Source organism: Pristis pectinata, chromosome 11 (assembly GCF_009764475.1).
Source record: "Pristis pectinata isolate sPriPec2 chromosome 11, sPriPec2.1.pri, whole genome shotgun sequence".
NCBI lineage: Eukaryota > Metazoa > Chordata > Chondrichthyes > Rhinopristiformes > Pristidae > Pristis > Pristis pectinata.
The window spans coordinates 3,184,319-3,210,902 of NC_067415.1; the positions used below are offsets into that span (position 1 = coordinate 3,184,319).

The 26,584-nt window shown below is 48.9% G+C and overlaps 1 protein-coding gene across 1 annotated transcript in view; it reads left to right on the plus strand.

Annotated features, from left to right (window-relative positions):
• Window positions 1-26,584, plus strand: part of LOC127576113 (cGMP-dependent 3',5'-cyclic phosphodiesterase) — a 194,406-nt gene that overhangs the window by 133,673 nt on the left and 34,149 nt on the right. Inside the window, 6 exon segments of the mRNA XM_052026499.1 lie at window positions 5,574-5,637; window positions 10,794-10,872; window positions 14,737-14,914; window positions 17,038-17,150; window positions 23,272-23,349; window positions 25,118-25,240. Coding sequence (XP_051882459.1) covers window positions 5,574-5,637; window positions 10,794-10,872; window positions 14,737-14,914; window positions 17,038-17,150; window positions 23,272-23,349; window positions 25,118-25,240 — 635 coding nt within the window.

Consider the following 26,584-nt stretch of genomic DNA (forward strand, 5'->3'; position numbering starts at 1 on the left):
TACTATTGTACCTGCCTCACCCACATCCTCTGGCAGCTCGTTCCATATACTCACCACCCTCTGTGTGAAAAAGTTGTCCCTCAGGTCCCTTTTAAATCTTTCCCCTCTTACCCTAAACCCATGCCCCCTAGTTTTGGACTCCCCTACCCTGGGGAAAAGACTGTTACCATCCACCTTATCTGTGCCTCTCATAATTTTAAATCCTTCTCTAAGGTTGCCCCTCATTCTCCTACGTTCCAAGGAATAAAGACCTACCTGGTCCTGGCTGCAGGAGGGATTTAAGTAGACAGCACCTGTACTCCTTAGATGAGAGGTGATTTCACTGAAACACATAAAACTCTCAGGGGGCTTGGAATGGTAGATGTGGGAATGATGTTTTGCCTGATTGGGCTGTCTAAACTAGGGGTTCCAGTCTTAGAATAAGGGGCCAGCTGTTCAGAACTGAGATGGGAGAAATGTCCTCACCCAGAGGCAGGTGAATCTCTGGAATTCTCTGCCCAAGAGGCTGTGCAGGCTTGGTCACTGAGTACATTCAAGATAGAGAATCTAGATCTTTACACATCAAGGGATATAGGGTCATAGTTACAGAAATAGTTACATAGAACAGTACAGCACAGGAAAAGGCCCTTCGGCCCACAATGTCTGTGATGAACATGATGGCAAATTGAACTAGTCCCATCTGCCTGCACATGGTCCATCTCCCTCCACTCCCTGCCTGTTCATGTGTCTGTCTAAATGCCTCTTAAACGCCACAATCGTATCTGCCTCCACCACCGCCCCTGGCAGCCACCACTCTCTGTGTAAAAAAAAACTTGCTCTGCAGATCTCCTTTAAACTTTTCCCCTCTCACCGTAAAGCTGTGCCCTCTAGTATTTGACATTTCTACCCTGGGAAAAGACTCTGACGGTCTACCCTATCTATGCCTCTCATAATTTTATAAACTTCTATCCAATCTCCCCTCAGCCTCTGACACTCCAGAGAAAACAACCCAAGTTTGTCCAACCTCTCCTCATAGCTCGTACCCTCTAATCCAGGCAGCACCTTGGTGAACCTCTTCTGCACCCTCTCCAAAGCCTCCACATCCTTCCTGTAATGGGGCGACCAGAACTGCACACAATACTCCAAGCGCAGCCTAACCAAAGTTTTATACAGCTGCAACATGACTTCCTGACTTTTATACTCAATGCCCCGGCCGATGAAGGCACGCGTGCCGTACGCCTTCTTTACCACCCGATCTACTTGTGCAGGAAAAGACCAGTCGTGAACAGTAAATGATGGTGCAGGTACAAGGGGCTGAATGGTCAACTCTTGCTCCTATTTCTTATCTTCTTATTCATGACCATGTCACAGAGTCATACAGCATGGAAACAGGCCCTTCAGCCCAACTCATCCGTGCCGACCATTTGCTAGTCCCATTTGCCCGTGTTTGGCCCATATCCCTCTAAACCTTTCCTATCCATGTACCTATCCAAGTGTCTTTTAAATGTTGTTAATGTACCTGCCTCACCCACTTCCCCGGGAGCTCGTTCCATATACTCACCACCCTCTGGGTGAAAAGTTGCCCCTTGCATTCCTATTAAATATCTCCCCTCTCATCTTAAACTTGTGCCCTTTAGTTCTCGATTCCTCAACCCTGGGAAACAGACTGTGCGCATTGACCCTGTCAATGTCCCTCATGATTCCATAGACTGTCATTAGGAGATGTTCCAATATCTAGTTCAACAACAATCTGTTGGAGGAACAGCGGGTCGAGCAGCATCTATGGAGGGAAATGAACAGTCGACGTTTCAGGCCGAGACCCTTCATCAGGACTGGAAAGGAAGACGGCCGAAGCCAGAGCAGCAGAGATCACAGAGGGGGAGCAGTGACCGAGGGTTTCACAGAATTCCCATCGAAGAGGGGAGGAAAACATCTTCAGGGTAGGCATACCTCGAAGAGAACGCAGTAGAGCAGCAAAATGGAGACACAAGAGAGACTGCAGATGCTGGAAATCTGGAGCAAGGATAGAGGCTCTGAGATAGACAGATGAATGTGCAGAGAATGGACCATTTGCAGGCAGAGTGGATTAGGTGTCATTACCTTAATTAGTTTGACACAACATCTTGGGCCAAAGGGCCTGTTCCTGTGCTGTACTGTTCTGTGTTCTATGTTGTCTGCTCCTCTATTGATGGCACGCACGGCAGCCACAGAGCCCCCGTGGGGGTTTGGGCACTTGTGATCCACCCTTGGGTCCACCACCTCGCCCTCCCGGAGAGTGTGCTGGCCTCTGTTTTGGTGTCTATGGAATCGCTGGCTGCTTGTTGGTGCTGCAATGTATTGTGTTTGTCAGCTCCTTATTGTCTAGTTTGTACTGCTCCTGATATCCTGCACTGTAGCTGTCAAAAGACAGAGGAAATTGGATTTAGTATTCATGTTATGCTAATACCATACCATGCCAGCAGGAACGTTGCCTTCAACTGATTGTTATTGAATGCATTGCCTGTTCCTCGAATTACACATCAAACCAGCTGCAGGGAACCTTCCAAAGAATTGGCCTTAAAGGCACAGTCCAGGCGATCACCTGGAAGGGTATGAATCCAGAGGAGTGTTGCGGAACAGAGGGACCTAGGAGTATAAGTACATGGTACCCTGATAGTGGCGTCAGGGGTAGACAGGGTGGTGGAGAAAGTGTTTGGCATGCTGGCCTTCATCAGTCACGGCACTGAGTGTAGGAGACACAAGGGACTGCAGATGCTGGAGTCTGGATGATCACACACAAAGGCACAGGAGGAACTCAGCGGGTCAGGCAGCGTCTGTGGAGGGAGATGGACAGTTGACGTTTCGGGTCGGGACCCTTCATCTGTGTGTGCATCTCCAAAGCAGCCCAATCGATCGGCACCCCATCCACTCCCCTAAACACCCCCTCCCTCCACCACCGGCAAACAGGGGCTGCAGAATGGGTGAGTAGCTGCAGTACTACACAGGCTACTCCAACAGCACCTCCCAAACCCACCTCCTCTCCCACCCAAGCTCAGCAGTGCCTCTACTTCCTCAGAAGGCTAAAGAAATTCGGCATATTCTGAGACGTTGACCATCCATTTCCCTCCCTAGATGCTGCCTGATCCACTGGGTTCCTCCAGTGTTGCACTGGGTAAAGGAGTTGGGGTGTTGTGTTGCAGTTGTACGTTGGTGAGGCCGCACAAGGAGTAGTGTGTACAGTTTGGTCACCCCGTTGTAGGAAACACACAGTGAAATGCATCTTTTTGTGTAGAGTGTTCTGGGGGCAGCCCGCAATTGTCGCCATGTTTCTGGCGCCAATATATCGTGCCCACAACTTCCTAACCCGTACGTCTTTGGAATGTGGGATGAAACCGGAGCACCCGGAGGAAACCCACGCAGACACGGGGAGAACATACAAACTCCTTACAGACAGTGGCCGGAATTGAACCTGGGTCGCTGGCGCTGTAATAGTGTTACACTAACCGCTACACTACCGTGCCTGCCTTCTATACTACCATGCTTGAGGAAGTAGTTGAGGCAGGTACATTAACAACATTTAAAAGACACTTGGACAGGTACATGGATAGGAAAGGTTTTGAAGAATGTGGGTCAAACACGGGCAAATGGGACTAGCTTAGATGGGCATCTTGGTCAGTATGGATAAGTTGGGCCGAAGGGCCTGTTTCTATGACTCTCTGGTTCCAGCTTCAAGTATTGGATTCTGCTGGTCTCTTTGGACATGGCTGCAGAATTGTTTGTGAGATTAGCTGTGGGAGTTTTACGGGGTCACTGTCCATAGGATGTTGTCCTGGCTTACACAGGGAGGCAGGGAACCGCTTGTGGGACTGCTCAGTGCTCTGGCTGCAGGAAAAGCTCAGAGACGGTAACTACAGTGAGCGAGTTCATCTCTTCAAATCACTGCGTGGCATTGACAACTCGGTCACCTGCTCCAACCCAGCAATCTTTTCACAACTCAGGGTTGCCGCATCGATAGAGTCATAGAGGGATACACACAGCAACACCGAGTCCACACCGACCATCAACCCTCTCTCCTGATTCTCAGCAACAACCCCAGATTCTACCCCTCACCCACACACTTGGGGCAATTTACAGCATCCAATTAACCCCCCAATCCGCATGTCTTTGGGATGTGGGAGGAAACCGGAGCACCCGGGGGGAACCCACACGGTCACCGGTAGAACGTGCACAGAGAGTGCCGGAGGTCGGGATTGAATCTGGGTCACTGGAGCTGTGAGGTAGTGGCTCTACTAGTTTATAACCCTGGTCCACTTTGTGACTCTCAGCTCACTGCAGTCCTTTCCAACTTCAAGTCAGGAGTATAACGGAACACTCCCTACTTGCCTGGGTGAGTGTGGCTCCAAAACTCTCGAGACGTTCAACACCATCCAGGACAAAGCAGCCCGCTCGATCGGCACCCCATCCACCCCCCTAAACACACCCTCCCTCCACCACTGGCGCACAGGGGCTGCAGTGTGCACCGTTTACACAACGCACTGCAGTTACTCACCCAGGCTACTCCGACAGCACCTCCCAAACCCACCTCCTCTCCCACCCAGAAGGACAAGGGCAGTGGGTACAGGGGAACACCACCACCTGCAGGTTCCCCTCCCGGTCACACACCGTCCCGACTGGGAAATATCTCGCCGTTCCTTCACTGTCACTGGGTCTAAATCCTGGAACTCCCTCCCCAACAGCACTGTGGGAGCCCCTTCACCAGAAGGACTGCAGCGGGTCAATATATATCTAATACTAGAGGACATGCACTTAAGGTGAGAGGGGGGATGTTTAAAGGAGATGTGTGGGGCAAGTTTTTTTACACATAGAGCAGTGGGTGCCCGGAACAGGCTGCCAGGGGTGGGGGTGGAGGCAGATACAATAGTGGGGTTTAAGAGGCTGTTAGATCGGCAAATGAATATGCAGAAAATGGACAGATTGCAGGCAGAAGGGAATAGTTGAGTTTGTTGTCATGTGCACAAGTACACGTATGGACAAATGCAGTGAAAAACTTACTTGCAGCAGCATCACAGGCACAGAGCATCAGATAAGCAGCATTCACAAGAAAAACATAAGCATAATTTTTACAAGAAAGAACACAATTAGAACAAAAAAACATGTCTATTTTTCTGCAAAGTGATCAAAGTGGTCCCAGTGTTGCTGTCCTGAGGCAGTGATTAGGGTTGTGCCCGTTGGTTCAAGAACCGAATGGTTGAAGGGAAGTAGCTGTTCCTGAACCTGGTGGTGTGGGACTTCAGGCTTCTGTACCTCCTGCCCGATGGGAGCTGCGAGAAGATGGCATGGCCCGGGTGATGGGACCTTTGATGTTTCCGCAACTTGTTCCTGTGCTGTACTGTTCTATGTTCTATATTAAGAAGCCAGCTGACCTGCACCTTCTCAGGGGCAATGAAGGATGGGCAATAAATGCAGGTCTTTCCAATAATGCCCAGATTTTGTAAAATAGAAATTAACGTCTTCTGCATGTGGAGCTGCTTCTCCACATTCAAGTGGATTGGCAACACGGAGTGAATTGAGAACCATTGCAGTTTCCAAGTGACCAGCTGTTTTGACTTTTGCAGATAACGTTACAGTGCTCCTTCAAGAAATCATTCAGGAAGCACGGAACCTTACCAATGCGGAGAGGTGAGTCTCATGGATGTGTGGGTACTGGGGGGTTTGTGTGGTTCAGTGACACCTCTCTTGTCTCAGCAAGAAGACTTGGCAGCTTCAAGCTCCAATCCAGAGATCAGAGCACAGTCGTACAGAGGGAGTGCCACACTGTCAGAGGTGCCGTGTCTCAGGTCGGACATTAACAGACACAGATGTAAAGAAGTACAGGGGAGTCTCCCAGAGTCTCCACAATACAACATCACTGACAAAGGCTACTGAGAATTGGAATTGGAATCGGTTTATAATTGTCACATGCACTGAGGTACAGTGAAAAACTTATCTTGAATACCATTCATACAGATCAATTCATTGCATAGTACATCGAGGTAGTACAAGGTAAAACAAAACAGAATGCAGAATAAAGTGTCACAGCTACAGAGAAAGTGCAGTGCAGACAGACAATAAGGCCATGACAAGGTAGATTATGAGGTCGAGTCCATCTTATTGTACTAGGGGACCGTTCAATAGTCTTATAACAGCAGGATAGAAGCTGTCCTTGACCCTGGTGGTATGTGCTTTCAGGCTTTTGTATCTTCTGCCCAATGGGAGGAGGGAGAAGAGAGAATATCCGGGGTGGGTGGGGTCTTTGATTATGCTGGCTGCTTTACCGAGGCAGCAAGAAGTGTAGACAGAGTCCATGGAGGGGAGGCTGGTTTCCGTGACGTGCTGAGCTGTGTCCACAACTCTCTGCAGTTTCCTGCGGTCTTGGGCAAATCAGTTGCCGTACCAAGCCGTGATGCATCCGGATAGGATGCTTTCTATGGTGCATCAATAAAAATTGGTGAGTATCAAAGGGGGCATGCCAAATTTCTTTAGCCTCCTGAGGAAATAAGGTTTATGATGTTTGCTCTGTGCCACACACGGTGTCTTACAAACATTCCATTGGCTGTGAAGCAGTTGGGGATGTTAAAGGTGCTATAGAAATGCAGACTTTCTTTGGATACTGAAAGGCTTAACCCCTCATCTTGGGTCAAGTTTGATGTTAAAAGTTCTAATTTCTTAAACTTGTGTCCCGACTCTGCAACTTCTGAGTCTAACACGGGGTAGGATCTGGAGGCAGGCAGCCAATCCAAGCCCAGGAGGCAGGTTGGCAATTTCAATCTGTCAATGAGGCTGAGAGCCATTGGAAACCTCTGAGCCGAAGGGAAGCCACATCACCTTCGGGGTGAAGGTAAATGCCTTCACGATGCTGCTGTTGGGGAAGAGGAGCTAGAGTGCATCTCCACACCCCTCCCTCCACCCCAAACTCCCACCTGAGACCCCGACCCTTCCCACCTTTGAAAGGTTCCCGGGTTTGATGATTGGACCAGCCCAGGATGAGAGCTCTCTCTCTACCCCAGGTCGGGGATTTTATGGCCGGTAGGGATTGCAGTGCCTCTTCTTCTGAGCTTCAAGGTGCTTTGCATTCCAATGAAAAGTCAAAGTCAAAGTCAAGTTTATTGTCATGAGCACAAGTCCATGTGTGCACAGGTGCAATGAAAAACTTACTTGCAGCAGCATCACAGGCACACAGCATCAGATAAGCAGCCTGCACAAGAAAAACATTAATTAAACATAAATTATACACAATTTTACAAGAAAGAACACAATTAGAACAAAAAAAAGTTTGTTTTAGTGCAAAGACAGCTTCTACCCCACTGTGATAAGACTATTGAACGGTTCCCTTATACAATGAGATGGACTCTGACCTCACGATCTATCTTGTTTTGACCTCGCACCTTATTGCACTGCACTTTCTCTGTAGCTGTGACACTTTACTCTGTACTGTTACTGTTTTTACCTGCATTACCTCAATGCACTCTGTACTAACTCAATGTAACTGCACTGTGTAATGAATTGACCTGTACAATCGGTTTGTAAGACAAGCTTTTCACTGTACCTCGGTACAAGTGACAATAACAGACCAATACCAATACCAAGTGGTCATAGTGCTGCTAAACTGTAGTGATGAGTGTTGTGCCGGTTGGTTCAAGAGCAGAATGGTTGAAGGGGAAGCAGATGTCTCCCTCAGGCTTGCAGAACAGGGACCACCTCTGAGGATCTAAAACTCCATGGCAAGATCATGCTGTTGGTATTGGTATTGGTTTATTATTGTCACTTGTACCGAGGTACAGTGAAAAACTTGTCTTGCGTACCAATCGTACAGATCAATTCATTACACAGTGCAGTTACATTGAGTTAGTACAGAGTGCATTGAGGTAGTACAGGTAAAAACAATAACAGCCAGGAAAGAATTTAGCTTGTCTTTCTGTTACAACAGCTTCATCAAGCCCTTTTTCACAAGGGAGTCTGTTAGGAACCCCAAGTAGCGTAAAATCATCAGGCAATTCAGTCCAATTGCCACAAGAGTTTCAAAGTTTCACCGAACCGGATGTGATGAATGACGGTTACAGGCATTCCCAGCAGCCCGTGACCAGAGAAGCAAATAAGGGAGAAACAATTGACCAAGAAAGGACTATAATTAATGTTAGTCCTATTGTGGGGCTCCCACCTGCATCATCTGGACCTCCCCAAACAATAAATATTGAAAACTCAAAGCACTCTGAGGACGCTTGTGATTACGGGACCCCTGATACTACTGTCAGGACGTCAAATGGATTGCCAGGATATAAAAGGGTTCAAGCTTCAGTTATGGAGGAAGAGACAATAAAAGAAAACAAAATGAAAAGGAACTAAAAGATATAAACGTGGACCTGGCAGACCAAAAGGAAATAAAAACAACAGTACAGAGTAAAGTGTCACAGCTACAGAGAATGTATTGGGTTATCGAGCACTGCAGGCGAAGGGTGGACTTGTCTTGGTGTGGGTTACGACATCAGCATGTGGAGACTGTTGGGAAAACTTTCTTTGACAACATGAAGCTGAGAATATGGCGGAAGTTCTGGAGAGGAATTAGGGACAGAAGCTCAGACCACAGAAAATTCAAAAACTCCCGCCAGCCCACTCCCCCCCTCCAACCTACACAATCCACCCCATCAGCATCAGGTTCTGGGGTCTCTCCTCATGCAGTAAATCTTGTAACACCCCTAACCCCAGCCTACAAGGCTAAGAACTCACCCACCCAATTGAGGGAGCCCCTGGCGCACCCTTCGTTTCTTGACTTCTGCTTCCCTCCGTTCCTTGCTCACGTTGGTAAGATGGTTCGCTCTCTGACCTCGGGCCGAGTTTCTCAACCCCCACCAAGACACATCCACCCTTCGCCTGCAGTGCTTGTTAACTCTTTACTAGATCCCCCAACGCCACATCTGGAATCCCAGTCTTGCCTTCAGAGCAGTCTGTGGTTTGAGGTCTGGGTAACTTCCTCCAGCCACATAATCCCCCAACATCTCAAGGTCACCATAATTCCAGTTGCTTTGACTGGTGGCCGTACCTTCAGCGGTTGGCTCCAAGTTCAGGATGCACCCCCCAAACCTCTCTACCCCTCTCTCTCCTCCTTTACAATGCTCATTGAAGCCACCCCTTTGCTCACCTGTCCGGATAACTCCAAACATCTTACGGTCTCAGATTTAATTTGATAACAGCCACGAGAGGCAAATTGGGATGGTTTTACTCATATTGTAGGCATAAAATGGGTAAAACTTGTGATTCAAGGCGCCCATATGAAGACAAGTTGTGGTTACTGCAGTGTCCTCAACAGGGATCTTTTCTAAAGAGGGAGCCTCTCACCATACAGGACCTCTCTTAAAGAGAGGTGCTTCCCATCGTCTTATTAAAGAGGGAGACTTTCCCTGTACTCAAACCCTGTAAAGGAAGACTCTCTTTCCCCATCATGGACGTCTCCATCAGACCCCCTTTTTAAAAAGATCTCTTCCCTTAAAGAGGGAATCTCTCCCGATCAAATTATATTATAGGGAGTCTCTGCCCATCAGGGACCCATTTCAAAGGGAGTCTCTCCCCATGGCTACACCTTTTAAAAAGGCTCTCTCCCCATTGGTTACACCTTTTGAGTGAGTCTTTCCCCATTGGCTTATACCTTTCAAAGAGAGTCTCATCCCATTGGCTATACCTTTCAAAGAGACTTTTTTCTCATTGGCTACACCTTTTAAAGAGGGTTTCCCATTGGGTAGACATTTTAAAGAGAGTTTCTTCCCATTGGTTACACCTTTTAAAGAGGGTTTCCCATTGGGTAGACATTTTAAAGAGAGTTTCTTCCCATTGGCTACACCTTTTAAAGCGGGTTTCCCATTGGGTAGACATTTTAAAGAGAGTTTCTTCCCATTGGCTACACCTTTTAAAGCGGGTTTCCCATTGGGTAGACATTTTAAAGAGAGTTTCTTCCCATTGGCTACACCTTTTAAAGAGGGTTTCCCATTGGGTAGACATTTTAAAGAGAGTTTCTTCCCATTGGCTACACCTTTTAAAGCGGGTTTCCCATTGGGTAGACATTTCAAAGAGAGTTTCTTCCCATTGGCTACACCTTTTAAAGAAGGTTTCCCATTGGGTAGACATTTTAAAGAGAGTTTCTTCCCATTGGCTACACCTTTTAAAGCGGGTTTCCCATTGGGTAGACATTTTAAAGAGAGTTTCTTCCCATTGGCTACACCTTTTAAAGCGGGTTTCCCATTGGGTAGACATTTTAAAGAGAGTTTCTTCCCATTGGCTACACCTTTTAAAGAGGGTTTCCCATTGGGTAGACATTTTAAAGAGAGTTTCTTCCCATTGGCTACACCTTTTAAAGCGGGTTTCCCATTGGGTAGACATTTCAAAGAGAGTTTCTTCCCATTGGCTACACCTTTTAAAGAAGGTTTCCCATTGGGTAGACATTTTAAAGAGAGTTTCTTCCCATTGGCTACACCTTTTAAAGCGGGTTTCCCATTGGGTAGACATTTCAAAGAGAGTTTCTTCCCATTGGCTACACCTTTTAAAGAGGGTTTCCCATTGGATAGACATTTTAAAGAGAGTTTCTTCCCATTGGCTACACCTTTTAAAGAGGGTTTCCCATTGGGTAGACATTTTAAAGAGAGTTTCTTCCCATTGGCTACACCTTTTAAAGCGGGTTTCCCATTGGGTAGACATTTTAAAGAGAGTTTCTTCCCATTGCCTCCACCTGTTACATCAGGGAATCACTCCTCTGCATCTGTCAGTGATGGTAAGCTTGTTATCTCTTTCTCTCTGCTGCTCTCCCACAGCTGTTCTGTGTTTCTGTTGGAGCAGAACAACAAAGAACTGGTTGCAAAGGTGTTCGATGGAGGATTTGTAACTGATGAGGTGAGGGGTTTCTCTGCTGAAACTGATGATGTCTGTGCGGTGTGTGTAACTGGGGCTGGGGACACCGAGGCTGTGGGGGGGAGAGTCTGTCCACACCACGTGGTGCAGTTCCACGGTAATGAGGAGGGATGATGTAAATTGAATAGCACAGGAAGAGGGAGACCTCGGGGGTTAGTTGATGCCGCAATAGGTTAGTAAATTAAATTGGTTTATTGTTGTCACATGTACCGAGGTACAGTGAAAGACTTTGTTTTGCACGCCACCCATACATTTCACTACAACAGTGCATTGAGGCAGTACAAGGGAAAACGATAACAGAATGCAGAATAAAGTGTTACAGTTACAGAGAAAATGCAGTGCAGGCAGACAATAAGGTGCAAAGCCATAACGAGGTAGATTGTGAGGTCAAGAGTCCATCTTATTGTACTAGAGGACCATTCAATAGTCTTATAACAGCGGGGTAGAAGCTGTCCTTGAGCCTGGTGGTACGTGCTTTCAGGCTTTTGTATCTTCTGCCTGATGGGAGGGGGGAGAAGAGAGAATGTCCGGGGTGGGAGGGGTCTTTGCTTATGCTGGCTGCTTTACCGAGGCAGCGAGAAGTGTAGACAGAGTCCATGGAGGGGAGTCTGGTTTCCGTGACGTGCTGAGCTGTGTCCACAACTCTCTGCAGTTTCTTGCGTCACGGGTAGAGCAGTTGCCGTACCAAGCCAGGATGCATCCGGATCGGATACTTTCTATGGTACATCTGTAAAAATTGGTGAGGATCAAAGGGGACATGCCAAATTTCTTTAGCCAAATTAGTTGGGATCCTTACAATATTCACAGAGTTATACAGTACAGCAACAGGCCCTTCAGCCCAACTCATCCATGCCGACTAAGTTGCCCATCCAAGCTGGTCCCATTTGTCTGCGTTTGTCCCATATCCACCCTCTTTGTGAACCCGGGTCACTGGCGCTGTAGTAGCGTTACGCTAACCGCTACACTACCGTGCCTGCCTGCTATCCCTGCCATCTCTTCTATCCACACTCAATCCTGATGCAGGGTCTCGACTTGAAACGTCGACAATTCTTCTCCCCCCACAGATGCTGCCCGACCCGCTGAGTTGCTGCAGCAGTTTGCCTGTTTCCCCAAGTTGACCACATTACTGTGATCTCCTCCCACAGTGAATGGTCGGTCTCCACAAGCTCCAGAGGAGCTCAGCGCCTTCCAGTAGCTTCTGCGCCCCAGCTCCTGTGCTCAATATTCTGACTGATGAAGGCAAGTGATTCAAAAGCCTTCTTCACCATCACTTTGTCCATAGACTTCTCCACCTTGACAATTCAAGTGCTCATCCAGATACTTCTCTGCCTCCACCACCCCCTCAGGCACTGTGTTCCCTCCGGGGGGAAAATATTCCTCCTAAGATTCTATCCAAACCTTATCCTAAATCTAAGGCCTCTAGTGTTGGACATTTACGTTAAGGGAAGATAATGTATTTTTGGCCTCCAGTATCTCCGAATGAATGAGAGGAGACACTAAGTCACGGTTTCAGAGGTGGTGGCTGATGAAACATAGAACATTACAGCACAGTACAGGCCCTTCGGCCCACAGTGTTGTGCTGACATTTTATCCTGCTCTAATATCTTTTTAACTCTTCCCTCCCATACAGCCCTCCATTTCTCTATCATTCATGTGTCTATCTAAGCGTCTCTTAAATGTCCCTGATGTATCTGCCTCCACAACCTCTGCCGGCAGTGCGTTCCACGCACCCACTACTCTCTGTGTGTAAAACAAAAACAACTTACCTCTGACATCCCCCTTGTACCTTCCTCCAATCACCTTAAAATTATGTCCCCTCGTTTTAGCCATTGTCGCCCTGGGGAAAATGTCCCTGACTGTCCACTTGATCTATGTCTCTTATCATCTTGTACACCTCTATCCAGTCACCTCTCGTCCTCCTTGTCTCCAAAGAGAAAAGCCCTAGTTCACTCAACCTCTCCTCCTAAGACATGCTGTCCAATCCAGGCAGCATCCTGGTAAATCTCCTCTGCACCTTCTCTAAAGCTTCCACATCCTTCCTATAATGAGGCAACCTGAACTGAACACAATACTCCAAGTGTGGTCTGACCAGAGTTCTATAGAGCTGCAACATTACCTCACGGCTCTTGAACTCAATACCCCGACAAATGAAGGCCAACACACCATACACCTTCTTAACAACCCTATTGACCTGTGCGGCAACCTTGAGGGATCTATGGACGTGGACACCAAGATCCCTCTGTTCCTCCACACTGCTAAGAGTCCTGCCATTAACCTTGTATTCTGCCTTCAAATTCGATCTTCCATAATGAATCACTTCACACTTATCTGGGTTGAAATCCATTTGCCACTTCTCAGCCCAGCTCTGCATCCTATCAATGTCCTATTGTAATCTACATCAACCTTCTACACTATCCACAACACCACCGACCTTCGTGTCATCAGCAAACTTACTATGAAAGTTTCCGACTAACTAATCTCAGGTTGATGTAGGTGGACAGGATCAGTGAGGACTTTAGACAGGGTAAGCAGAGGGACTGATCCCACTAGCGAACGGTTCTGGGACAAGGAGTCATGGATTCAAAGTGAATGGGAAGAAAATCCGTTTGTGCAGAGAGGGTGGTTATCTGGGACTTGCTGTCTCTAGGGGTGGGAAAACAGTCAATCAGGGGTTACTGAATGGACACGTGAGGGAAAAATAACTTGCAGAGCTACGGGGAACGAGAGATGGAATGGGACTGTTCAATGAGGAGGCAGCAGGAATTCAATGAACAGAACGTTCTCCCTCTGCGCTGAAACAAGCGATAACTAACGATGTATCTATGAATATTGATATCAATGGTATGCTTGCCTTCATTGGCTGAGGCGTTGAGTATACAGGTTGTGGTGGTCGTGTTGCAGTTGTACAAAATGTTGGTGAGACCGCACTTGAAGCATTGTGTGCAAATCTGGTCACCACACTGTAGGAAGGATGTGATTAAGCTGGAGAGAGTACAGGAAAGATTCACCAGGATGTTGCCGGGACTGGAGGGCTGGGGTTATAGGGAGTGATTGGACAGGCTGCGTCTGTTTTGGGGAAGGGTCATTGGGGCTTCTGATTTACCTTGGGTTAGGGCCTTGCAGAGCATTTTCTGAGATGGCAGTACCCCCAATCTCATTGAAGGGTGGAACAGGCTCGAGGGGCTGAATGTACTCCCCCTGACTGAGTAATCTCTAAATTGATCAAGCTGGTAAGTTGAAGAAAAGTGATCACTAAATTCTGCCTGATACCAATAAAATCCAAGCGGTTGGCACGGGGCAGTGGGTTAGGTAGGTGTGGAAGATTATCCATCTCCCTCTCTCTCACCCTCCCCTTCCACCCCTGTTGTTCTCCCCCCCTTCCCTCTTGCCTCTGTCTGTCTGCCCTCCTTCCCGTCAGTTCTCCCATTTTGTCTCTCCCTCCTTGGACTCCCACGCGTCCCTCTTCTCTCTCCCTTCCTCTCCCCTCCCTCCCTATCTCTCCCTGCTACCGTCCCCTCTCTCTCTCCTTCTCCCTCCTGCCCCTTCCCTCACCCTCACCCTACTCCTTCCTATCCTCTTCTGTCTCTCCTCCCCCCTCCATCGCACATACCCTCCACTTTCTCACTCTTCCCCTTTCCCTCCTACCCTCCCTCGCTCTCTCTCCACCTCCCTCTGTCCCTCACCTCACCCTTCCTCTCTACCCTTCATCCTACTCACACCATCTCCCCCTGCCCTCCTCTCCCTCCAGCCCTCGCCCTCCTCTTCCCCCCTCCCTCCAGCCCTCCCCCCTCTGCCCTTCCATCTCATCCACCCCAGACTGACGCTGCTCTGTCCGTGCCACCACAGTCCGCAGAGTTCCGGATGCCGGCCGACCAAGGTATCGCTGGTCACGTGGCAACCACCGGCGAGATCCTCAACATCAAGGATGCCTACTCCCACCCGCTGTTCTACCGGGGCGTCGACGACACCACCGGCTTCCGCACCAGGAACATCCTTTGCTTCCCCATCATCGATGAGAACAACCGTGAGTATCGGCCGCGGACAATCCCCGGGCGTCATGTGGCGCGGTGGTCAGGGTACCAGACTGGTAATCCGGAGACCTGAGTTCCAATCCCACCACAGCAGATGTCGAATTAATTCATGGAGCTATACAGGGTAGAAACAGGCCCCTTTGGCCTATCGTGTCCATGCCGACCCTGATGCCTATCTACGCTAATCGTCACTCCCTTGATGAAGAAGGATCTCCTGATCTTAAGTGGCAAACCCCGTATCCCCAGGCCGTGAGTGGTGGTTCCGGACTCTCCAGCCATCGGGGATGTAGAGCCACACAGAACGGAAACAGGTCCTTTGGCCCAACTCGTCCATGCTGACCATTGAGCCCACGAAGCTAGTCCCATTTTCCCATGTTTGGCCCATATCTCTAAACCTTTCCTATTCATGTACCTGTTCAAATATCTTTTAAATGTTGTTAATGTACCTGCCTCAACCACTTTCTCTGGCAGCTCGTTCCATACACAGATCACCGTCTGGGTGAAGAAGGTGCCCCTCAGGTCCCCTTTTAAATCTTTTCCCTCTCACCGTAGACCTATGCCCTCTCGTTCTTGATTCCCAAGCTTGGGAAAGAGACTGTGTGCATTTACCCTGTCTATGCCCCTCATGATCTCACATACCTCTATAAGGTCACCCCTCGGTCTCCTACACTCTGAGGAATAAAGTCCTAGCCTGCCCAACCTCTCTCTGTAACTCAGGCTCTTGAGTCCTGGCAGAATCCTTGCATTTGCCTGAATTTGGCCCATATACCTTGAACCTTAGATGGTCATTTTCCCAGGGTGGAAATGTCAAATGCTGGAGGGCATAGATTTACGGCGGAAGTTGGGGGGGGATTTGCAAGGAAATCTATGAGGCAAGTTTTTCCACAGAGAGCGGTGGGTGCCTGGAACGGGCTGCTGGGGGTGGTGGTGGGGGCAGATACAACACCAATGTTTAAGAGGCATTTCAACGGGCACACAAACAGGTTGGAAGTGGAGGGATCATGTGCAGGCAGATGTGCAGTTTAAATTGGTATCATGGTCGGCACAGAGATTGTGGGCCAATGGGCCTGTCCCTGTGCTGTACTGTTCTGTGTTCTATGTTGTCCTGTTGTTGTTACCTAGGGTTCCCTCAGGAAAGGCATGTGGAGTCCAGATGAAGGGTCTCAGCCCAAAACATCAGCTGTCCATTCCCCCCCACAGATGCTGCCTGAACCTGCTGAGTTCCTCCAGCAGATTGTGTGTTGCTCCAGATTCCAGCATCTGTCGTCTCTGGGGTCTCCATAGGGTGGATACTGAGATCAGGAAGTTGACGTCTTAATGGAAGAGCTTTGAGGTTTCTCTGCCCCAGGGGCTCTCATCCGTTCAAAATAGAGATGGATAGATTTTTGGACATTAAGGGAATCAAAGGATTAAAGTCAAAGTTGAGTTTATTGTCATCTGCACGTCCATATGTGCACAGGTGCAGTGAAAAACTTACTTGCAGCAGCATCACAGGCACAAAGGATTAGAGACACAACATTCACAAGAAAAACATAAAATAAACATTAATTATACAAGAAAGAATACAATTAGAACAAAAGAAAAGTCCATTGTAGTGCAAAGTGGTCCTAGTGTTGCTGTACTGAGGTAGTGATTAGGGTTGTGCTGGTCGGTTCAAGAACCGAATGGTTGAAGGGAAGTAGCTGTTCCTGAACCTGGTGGTGTGGGACTTCAGGCTTCTGTACCTCCTGCCCGACGGTAGCTGCGAGAAGATGGCATGGCCCAGATACTCCTGGTGGTGGGGAGGGCTGTGCCTGCGAAGTATCGGGCAGAGTCCACTACTCTCGGCAGCTTCCTGTGCATTCGAATTGCCATCCCAGACTGTGATGCAACCAGTTGGGACACTTTCAACAGTACATCTGTAGAAGATGTTTAGAGTGTTTGGTGACAAGCCGAACCTCCTCAACCTCCTAAGCAAGTAGTGGGTACAGCAAGAAATGGGGCTGTGGTAGAAGATCCGTCATGATCTTGGTGAATGGTGGAGCAGGACTGAGGGGCCGAATGTCCTCCTTCCTGCAACCTCATTGTTTCCTCCCTTCGTCCTCCTCTCAGTCTGATTCTGCTCCCTCTCCCGCAGAGATCGTGGGTGTGGCCGAACTGTGTAACAAGGTGAACGGGCCGTGGTTCACCAAGTTCGACGAGGACTTGGCTCTGGCCTTCTCCATCTACTGCGGCATCAGTATTGCTCATGTGAGTACGTGGGGAGGGGTGTGGATGAGGGGAGGGGTGCGGTGGGCTCTTCCTACAGCCCCACCCCAGGTCAGCACTGAAGGACAGTTGGGCAGACAGTACTGGGAGGGGGAGGTCAGGCAGGGGTGTGTGGGATTCGGTTGGGGGGGGGGGTGGGGGGTGATGGGAAGAGTGGGGAGGAAGAGGGTGGTACCAGCGTGAGATATTGGACCGGGGGAGGAGGGGGTGGGGGGAGCGAATTTGGGCAGGGTTGGGCAGGGAGCTTAGATGGGGAAGGGAGGGAGTTGACGGGGGAGAGATGTTGGGGAAGGGGAGGGCTGTGGGGGGGGAGGTCAATGTTGTGCAGGGGAGGAGAGGGAGGGGGAGAGATTTGGATGCTGGAGGAGGAGGGAGAATGTGGGTGAGAGATGTTTGGTAGGGAAGGGAGTAGGTATGGGAGAGGAGGAGAGAGCGTTGGGGAGGGACTTTGGACGGAGGTGGGGGAAGAGAGTGTTGGGGAGAGCTGTTGTACCATCATAAGGACACACCGGATCAAACACTGCCCATGAAATGCCCCCAAGCTTACCCAGCTGTCAAACACTTAGAACTTGGAATGCTTCCAGAACATAGAACAGTACGGCACAAGAACAGGCCCCTCGGCCCATCACGTCTGTGTCGAACACGATGCCAAATGAAACTAATCCCATCTGCCCGCACATGGTCCATCTCCCTCCATTCCCTGCCTGTCCATGTGTCTGTCTAAATGCCTCTTAAACATTGCTATCGTATCTGCCTCCACCACCACCCCTGGCAGCCCGTTCCAGGCACCCACCACTCTCTGTGTTTCAAAAAAAAACCTTTGCCTTACAATTTCCTTTAGACTTTCCCCCGTCACCTTAAATGCATGTCCTCCAGTATTTGACATTTCCACCCTGGGAGAAATGATTCTATCTATGCCTAGGTTTTACAAACTTCTATCAGGTCTCCCATCAGCCTCTGCCGCTCCAGAGAAAACAACCCAAGTTTGTCCAACATAGCTCATGCCCTCTAATCCAGGCAGCATCCTGGCGAACCTCTTCTACACCCTCTCCAAAGCCTCCACATCCTTCCTGTAATGGGGCGACCAGAACTACACACAATACTTCAAATCCAGCCTAACCAAAGTTTTATACACCTGCAACATGACTTCCTGACTTTTATACTCGATGTCTGATTCATCAAAACCCAAATTTCAGGGGATGAACTCTGGTGACTACACTCGGTCTGGCCAGTATTTGACTCCAGACCCGCCCCGTGTGGTTAACTCCTAACTGCCTCCTCTGTTCAGGGGCAATTAGGGATGGGCCATAAATGCTGGCATTGCAGTGATGTCTGCTCCCATGAAGGAATGGAGGGAGCAGGACAGAGGGATCCATTGGAAAACGTTTCCAAAGAGCCGGCACAAGCGCTTCTTCTCGTGTATTAGAGTTGGGCATCACTGGTAAGGTCAGCATTTATTACCCATCCGCAAATGCCCCTTGAGAGCATAGAACCATAGAACCATAGAGCACAAGACAGGCCTTTCGGCCCACCATGTTGTGCCGTCCATCAAACCACCCTCACACTATCTAACCCTTTCCTCCCGCATGTCCCTCTATCTCACATTCTGCCATATGCCTATCCAACAAGCTCCTGAACTTGTCCAATGTATCTGCCTCCACCACCGCCCCAGGCAGCGCATTCCATGCACCAACCACTCTCTGGGTGAAAAACCTCCCCCTGACATCTCCCCTGACCCTCCCACCCATAACCTTAAAGCAATGCCCTCTTGTCTTGAGCATTGGTGCCCTGGGAAGGAGGCGCTGACTGTCTACTCTATCTATTCCTCTCAATATTTTATATACCTCTATCATGTCTCCTCTCGTCCTCCTCCTTTCCAGTGAATAAAGCCCTAGCACATTAAGCCTCTCCTCATATTCCATACTCTCTAATCCAGGCAGCATCCTGGTAAATCTCCTCTGCACCCTCTCCAACGCCTCCACATCCTTCCTATAATGAGGCGAACAGAACTGAACACAGTACTCTAAGTGTGGTCTAACTAGAGTTTTGTAAAGCTGCATTATCACTTCGCGGCTCTTAAACTCAATCCCATGATTTATGAAAGCTAACATCCCATAGGCCTTCTTAACTGCTCTTTCCACCTGTGAGGCAACTTTCAGTGAACTGTGAATATGAACCCCCAGATCCCTCTGCTCCTCTACACTGCCAAGTACCTTGCCACTTACTCTGTACTCTGCCCTGAAGTTTGTCCTTCACACTTCTCCGGATTGAACTCCATCTGCCACTTGTCAGCCCAGATCTGCATCCTATCAATATCCCTCTGTAAGCTCCGACAGCCCTCTACACTATCCACAACACTGCCAATCTTAGTGTCGTCCGCAAACTTACTAACCCAGCCCTCCACCCCCTCATCTAAGTCATCTATAAATATCACAAAAAGTAGAGGTCCCAGAACCGATCCCTGCGGAACACCACTAGTCACTGCCTTCCAATCCGAGGGCACTCCTTCCACCACAACCCTCTGCTTTCTACAGACAAGTGAATTCCTAATCCACACAGCCAAGCTTCCCTGGATCCCTTGGCCTCTGACCTTCTGAAGAAGCCTACCATGAGGAACCTTATCAAACGCCTTACTAAAATCCATGTAAACCACATCCACCGCACTACCCTCATCAATCTTCCTGGTCACCTCCTCAAAGAACTGTATCAGGCTTGTGAGGCAAGATCTTCCCTTCACAAAGCCATGCTGGCTGTCCCTAATCAGTCCATGATTCTCTAGGTGTTCATAGATCCTATCCCTTAGAATGCTTTCTAACAGCTTACCCACCACAGACTTGAGACTCATCGGTCTATAATTCCCTGGACTATCCCTCCTACCTTTTTTGAACAAGGGGACAACAGTCGCCACCCTCCAATCCTCCGGAACCACCCCCGTGGACAACGAGGACTCAAAGATCCTTATCAGCGGTTCAACAATCTCCTCCCTCGCCTCTCGAAGCAGCCTGGGGAAAATCCCGTCACGCCCTGGAGATTTATCTGTCTTGATATTATTTAGCAACTTCAACACATCCTCTCTCTTGATATCTACAACCTCAAGAACATTACCCCTACCAGCACTCCCTTCCGCGTCATCAAGACCCCTCTCCCTGGTGAATACCAAAGAGAAGTACTCATTGAGAACTTCTCCCACTTCTGCCGCCTCCAGGCAAATTCTCCCACCTTTGTCTTTAATCGGACCTACCTTGACCCTAGCCATCCTCCTACCCTTCACGTATGTGAGAAAGGCCTTGGGATTTTCCTTAACCCTACTAGCCAAAGCCTTTTCATGTCCCCTTCTAGCTCTCCTCAGCCCTTTCTTAAGTTCCTTCCTCGCTACTCAATTCCTCAAGGGCCCTGTCTGAACCTTGCTGCTTGTACCTTATGTATGCTACCTTCTTCTCCCTAACTAGTTGTTCCACCTCTCTCATCACCCATGGTTCCTTCACCCTGCCATTCCTTCTCTGCCTCACCGGGACATATTTATCCCTAACATCCTGCCTAAGATCCCTGAGCATCGACCACATCTCCATGGTACATTTCCCTTCAAAAAGGACATCCCAATTTACACTCCAAGTTCTCTCCTTATAGCCTCATAGTTCGCCCTTCCCCAATTAAATATCTTCTTGTCCTCTCTGCACCTGTCCCTGTCCATGACAATTTTAAAGGTTATGGAGCAATGGTCACTGTTCCCCAAATGCTCACCCACCAATAGATCCTTCACCTGTCCCGGTTCAGTTCCTAAAACTAGATCTAGCATGGCATTCCCTCTAGTCGGCCTGTCGACATACTGCATCAGGAAGTCCTCCTGGAATCATTTAACAAATTCCGTCCCATCTGAACCTTTGGCACTAAGCAGGTTCCAGTCTATATTTGGGAAGTTGAAGTCTCCCATTATAACAACCCTGTTATTTTTGCTTCTCTCCAAACACTGCCTGCCAATCTGCTCCTCTATATCTCTACTGCTACTGGGGGGCCTATAGAATACTCCTAGTAGAGTAACTGCTCCTTTCTTGTTCCTTAATTCCACCTATACGGACTCTAGAGATGATCCTTCTACAACATCCATCCTTTCCACAGCTGTAACAGTGTCCCTGACCAGTATCGCCACCCCTCCTCCTCTTCTCCCCCCCTTCCCAATCCCTTTTAAAACACTGAAAACCAGGAATATTCAATATCCACTCCTCTCCTGACGTCAGCCACATCTCAGTACTAGCCACGATATCAGAGTCCCCCATACTTATCCAAGCCCTCAGTTCATACCCCTTATTCCTGACACTTCTTGCATTTAAGTAAACACACTTCAGTCCATCTACCTTACTACTTTTATAGCCTGTATTCTGCTTCTCCTTCCCCAAAGCCTCTCTACCTGTTTGATCTGACTTTTCCCCATCCCCTTCTTCCTCTGACCTACTCCTCCGGTTCCCTTCCCCCTCACAAACTAGTTTAAACCCTCCCAAACCACCCTAGCAAATCTCGCCGCAAGGATATTGGCCCCCTTCTGGTTCGGGTGTAACCCATCCTCTCTGTACGGGTCCCACCTTCCCGAGAAGAGATCCCAATGATCCAGAAATCTAAAACCCTCCCTCCTGCACCAACTTCTCAGCCACACATTTATCTGCCACCACCTCCTGTTCCTACCTTCACTATCGCGTGGCACTGGCAGCAATCCCGAGATTGCTACCCTTGAGGTCCTGTTCCTCAGTCTTCTGCCTAGCTCCCTGAACTCGCTCTTCAGGACCTCATCCCCCTTCCTACCTATGTCGTTGGTGCCAACATGGACCACAACTTCTGGCTGCTCTCCCTCCCGCTCAAGAATCCCGTGGACCTGATCAGTGACATCCCGGACCTTGGCACCTGGGAGGCAACATACCATCCGGGATTCATGCTCACTGCCACAGAACCTCCTGTCTGTTTCCCTGACTATCGAGTCCCCTATCACTACAGCATGTCTCTTTCCCACCCTTCCCTTCTGAGCAGCAGTACCAGTCCCAATCTCTCATCTCATCAGGAATAGACCCTTCAGCCCACCATGTGGTGCCAAACTAATTAAGCTAATGATGCCTAATTAAACGAATCCCTTCTGCCTGCACATAAGATATCTTTATTAGTCACATGTACATCAAAACACACAGTGAAATGCATCTTTTGCGTACAGTGTTCTGGGGGCAGCCCGCAAGTGTTGCCACGCTTCCGGCGCCAACGTAGCACGCCCACAACTTCCTAACCTGTACGTCTTTGGAATATGGGAGGAAACCGGAGCACCCGGAGGAAACCCACGCAGACACGGGGAGAACGTACAAACTCCTTACAGACAGCGGCCGGAATCGAACCCGGGTCGCTGGCGCTGTAATGGCGTTACGCTAACCGCTACACCACTGTGCTGTATCCATGGTCCATATCCCTCCATTCTCTGCTTATCTCAGAGCCTCTTAGGTGCCTCTATCGTATCTGCTCCACCACCACCACACCTGGCAGCACATTCCAGGTACCCGTCACCCTGTGTAAAAAAAAACTTGCCCCGCACGTTTCCTTTTGAACTTTTCCCCCCCTCACCTTAAATTAAGGTGTGGAGAGAAGGTGGGGGTGAGCCCCCTTCTTGACCCGCTGCAGTCCTTCTGGTGAAGGGGCTCCCACGGTGCTGTTGGGGAGGGAGTTCCAGGATTTAGACCCAGTGACGGTGAAGGAACGGCGAGATATTTCCAAGTCGGGACGGTGTGTGACCAGGAGGGGAACCTGCAGGTGGTGGTGTTCCCCTGTACCCACTGCCCTTGTCCTACTGGGTGGGAGAGGAGGTGGGTTTGGGAGGTGCTGATGGAGTAGCCTGGGTGAGTAACTGCAGTGCGTTGTGTAGACGGTGAGTACAGAGGTTTGAATGGCTTCGTTGTACGTTATACGGGTCCACGCTTAGATGTGACAGAAGCTTGGTTAGTGTTGGACCATTTGGCAGTGAGTGAAGTAACAGAGGGTAAGAAATCAAAGAATAAATGGCCAACATTCAATTGCATTTAACTGGCAACCAGGACGATACTGTTGGATGTACTGACGTCTTTTTTCCTCTTCCCAGTCACTGCTGTACAAGAAGGTTCACGAAGCCCAGTACAGAAGTCACCTGGCCAATGAGATGATGATGTACCACATGAAGGTGAGACAATCAAAATCCTGCAGAAGCTGGAAATCTGAAATAAAATCAGAGAATGCCGATAATAACCCCCAGGTCAAGCAGCAGGTGTGAGGAGAGGTAGTACAAAAAGAAACAGAATGCAGAATAGAGTGTTGTAGCTACAGAGAAAGTGCAGTGCAGGTAGACAAAATAAAGTGCAAGGTCCACAACGAGGTAGACTGGGAGATCAAGAGTTCATCTTTAACGTATGAGAGGTCCGTTCAAGAGTCTGGTAACAGCGGGATAGAAGCTGTCCTTGAATCTGGTGGTATGTGCTCTCAAGCTTCTTCCCAATAGAAGGGAGAAGAGAGAATGTTCGGGGTGGGAGGGGTCTTTGATTATGCTGGCTGCTTTCCTGAGGCAGTGGGAAGTGTGGACAGTCGGTGGAGGGAAGGCTGGATTTCATGATAGACTGGGCTGTGTCCACAACTCCCTGCAGTTTCTTGCAGTCCCGGGCAAAGCAGTTGCCATACCAAGCCGTGATGCATCCAGATAGGATGCTTCCTGTGGTGCATATGTAAAAATTGGTGAGGGTCATCGAATTTCCTTAGCCTTCTGAGGAAGTAGAGGTGTCGGTGTGTTACCTTGGTTGTAACATCTATGTAGCTGGACCAGGACAAATTGTTGGTGATGTTTACACCTACAGCCATCTCCACCTCAGCACCACTGATACAGACAGGAGAGGGATGTAAAACAGCAGATGTTGCATCTCTATTGGTGAAATGGAAAGATATTGTGAGATGGGTGTGTTTGGTGGGGATGGGAGAGCGGACCAGGGAGCTGTAGATAGAAACGGTCCCTTTGGAATGGTGGAGGAAAGGAGGGGAGATGTGTTTGGCAGTGGCATCTTGTTGGAGGTGGTGGAATTTTGAGGGGTTGCCCGACATGGTGGACCACAGAGCTCAGGACGAATGGGTGAATGGGTTCCAAATAAAATCCTGCAGATGTTGGAACTCTGAAATAAAGTGTGGAAACACTCAGCAGATCAGACAGGTTCTGTGGAGAAGGTACAGTTTCAGGTCAATGACGTCTGAACAGAATGGGTTGTATAGAATTTGGGGTGGAGTTTTGGGGGTGTGATGAGACTGGCTAAGTTAGATTGGTGCTGGAGGTGGAAGGGACCCAGTAAATTGGGCAGAAAGGTTTGAGAGACTGGATGGGCTGTATAAAACTTTGGTTGGGCCACACTTGGGAGTACTGTGTGCAATTCTGGTTGCCCCATTACAGGAAGGATGTGGAGGCTTTGGAGAGGGTGCAGAAGAGGCTTACCAGATGCTGCCTGGACCATAGGGTATGAGATACAAGACAAAGTTGGACAAACTTGGGTTGTTTTCTCTGGAGTGTCAGAGACTGAGGGGAGACCTGATAGAAGTTCATTAGATTATGAGAGGCATAGATAGAGTAGACAGAGCCTTTTTCTCAGGGTAGAAATGTCAAGTACTAGAGGACATGCAGGTAAAGTGATAAGGGGAAAGTTTAAAGGAGATGTGCGAGGCAGGATTTTTACAGAGAGAGTGGTGGGTGCCTGGAGCGCTCTGCTGGGGGTGGGTTGTGGAAGCGGATACGATAGTGGCCTTTAAGAGATGGTTAGACACAGAAATATGGAGGGATATGGATCATGTGCAGGCAGAAGGGATTTAGTTTAATTCAGCATTGTGTTCAGTACAGACTTGGTGGGCCGAAGGGCCTGTTCCTGTGCTGTACTGTTCTATGTAACTGGGCTTTTCCTCTTTCTGTGGTTTGAATACAGGTCACAAACGACGAGGTTATGAAACTCTTGCGGTATGGCATTCAACCGGTGGTCGAAATCAGTCCTGACTTTGCCAAGTTCACCTTCACTCCACGCTCTGTCCCTGAGGAAAACACCACCATGGTAAGTCCTCTGTAAGGGGCTGAGTCCCGCTGTGGCACAGTGATTACATTACCTTACTGGTATTCCAGAGGCCTGGTACACAGGGTGGTGAAGAAGGCATTTGGCACACTTGCCTTCATTGGTCAGGGCACTGAGTATGGGGGTTGGGACATCGTGTTGCAGCTGTATAGGATGTTGGTGAGACCACACTTGCAGTGTTGTGAGCAGTTCTGGTCACCCCACTGTAGGAAGGACGTCATTAAGCTGGAGAGGGGCAGAAAACTTTCACGAGAATGTTACCTGGACTGGAGGGCGTGTGTTATAAGGAGAGGCTGGATAGGCTGGGACTGTTTTCCCTGGAGCGAAGGAGGCTGAGGGGTGACCTTATAGAGGTTTATAAAATCATGAGGGGCATCGATAAGGTGGATGGTCACAGTCTAGGGGTAGGGGAGTCTAAAACTAGAGGGCATAGGTTTAAGGAGAGAGGGGAAAGATTAAGGGGACCCGAGGGGCAAATTTTTCACACAGGGTAGTAGGGAAATGGAACAAGCTGTCAGAGAAAGTGGTAGCCGCGGGTACAATTTCAACGTTTAAAGGCCATGTGGATAGGAAAGGTTTAGAAGGATGTGGGCCAAACATGGGCAAATGGGACTCGCTCACGTAGGCACGTTGGTCGGCACGGACGAGTTGGGCCAAAGGGCCTGTTTCTGTGCTGTATAACTCTATGACTTTGTTACTAACAATTCAGAGACGTGAGTTCAAATCTCACCACAGCAACAGTAGTAATTACAAAAAAGAACCAGTGATTTGTAAGGAATACAAAATTAAAAATCTTTCGGCTTCATTATTATCCTTCAGTGGAGGGAATCTGCCATCTTTACCTAGTCTGGTCTGCATATAACCCTCCGAAACGGCCCAGCAAACCCCTCAGTCCAGGGGCAATTGGAGATGGTATTTGGTATTGGGTTATTATTGTCACTTGTACTGCGGTACAGTGAAAAACTTGTCTTGCATACCAATCGTACAGGTCAATTCATTACACAGTGCATTGAGGTAGTACAAGGGAAAACAATAACAGAATGCAGAATAAGGTGTTACAGTTAGAGAGAAAGTGCAGTGCAGGCAGACAATAAGGTGCAATGGCCATAACAAGGTAGATTGTGAGGTCAAGAGTCCATTTTATCGTACTAGGGGACCGTTCAATAGTCTTATAACAGCAGGATAGAAGCTGTCCTTGAGCCTGGTGGTACGTGCTTTCAGGCTTTTGTATCTTCTGCCCGATGGGAGGGGGGAGAAGATAGAATATCTTGGGTGGGTGGGTAAGATCCTAAGGGGGTTTGACAGGGTCAATATTGAGATGTTTCT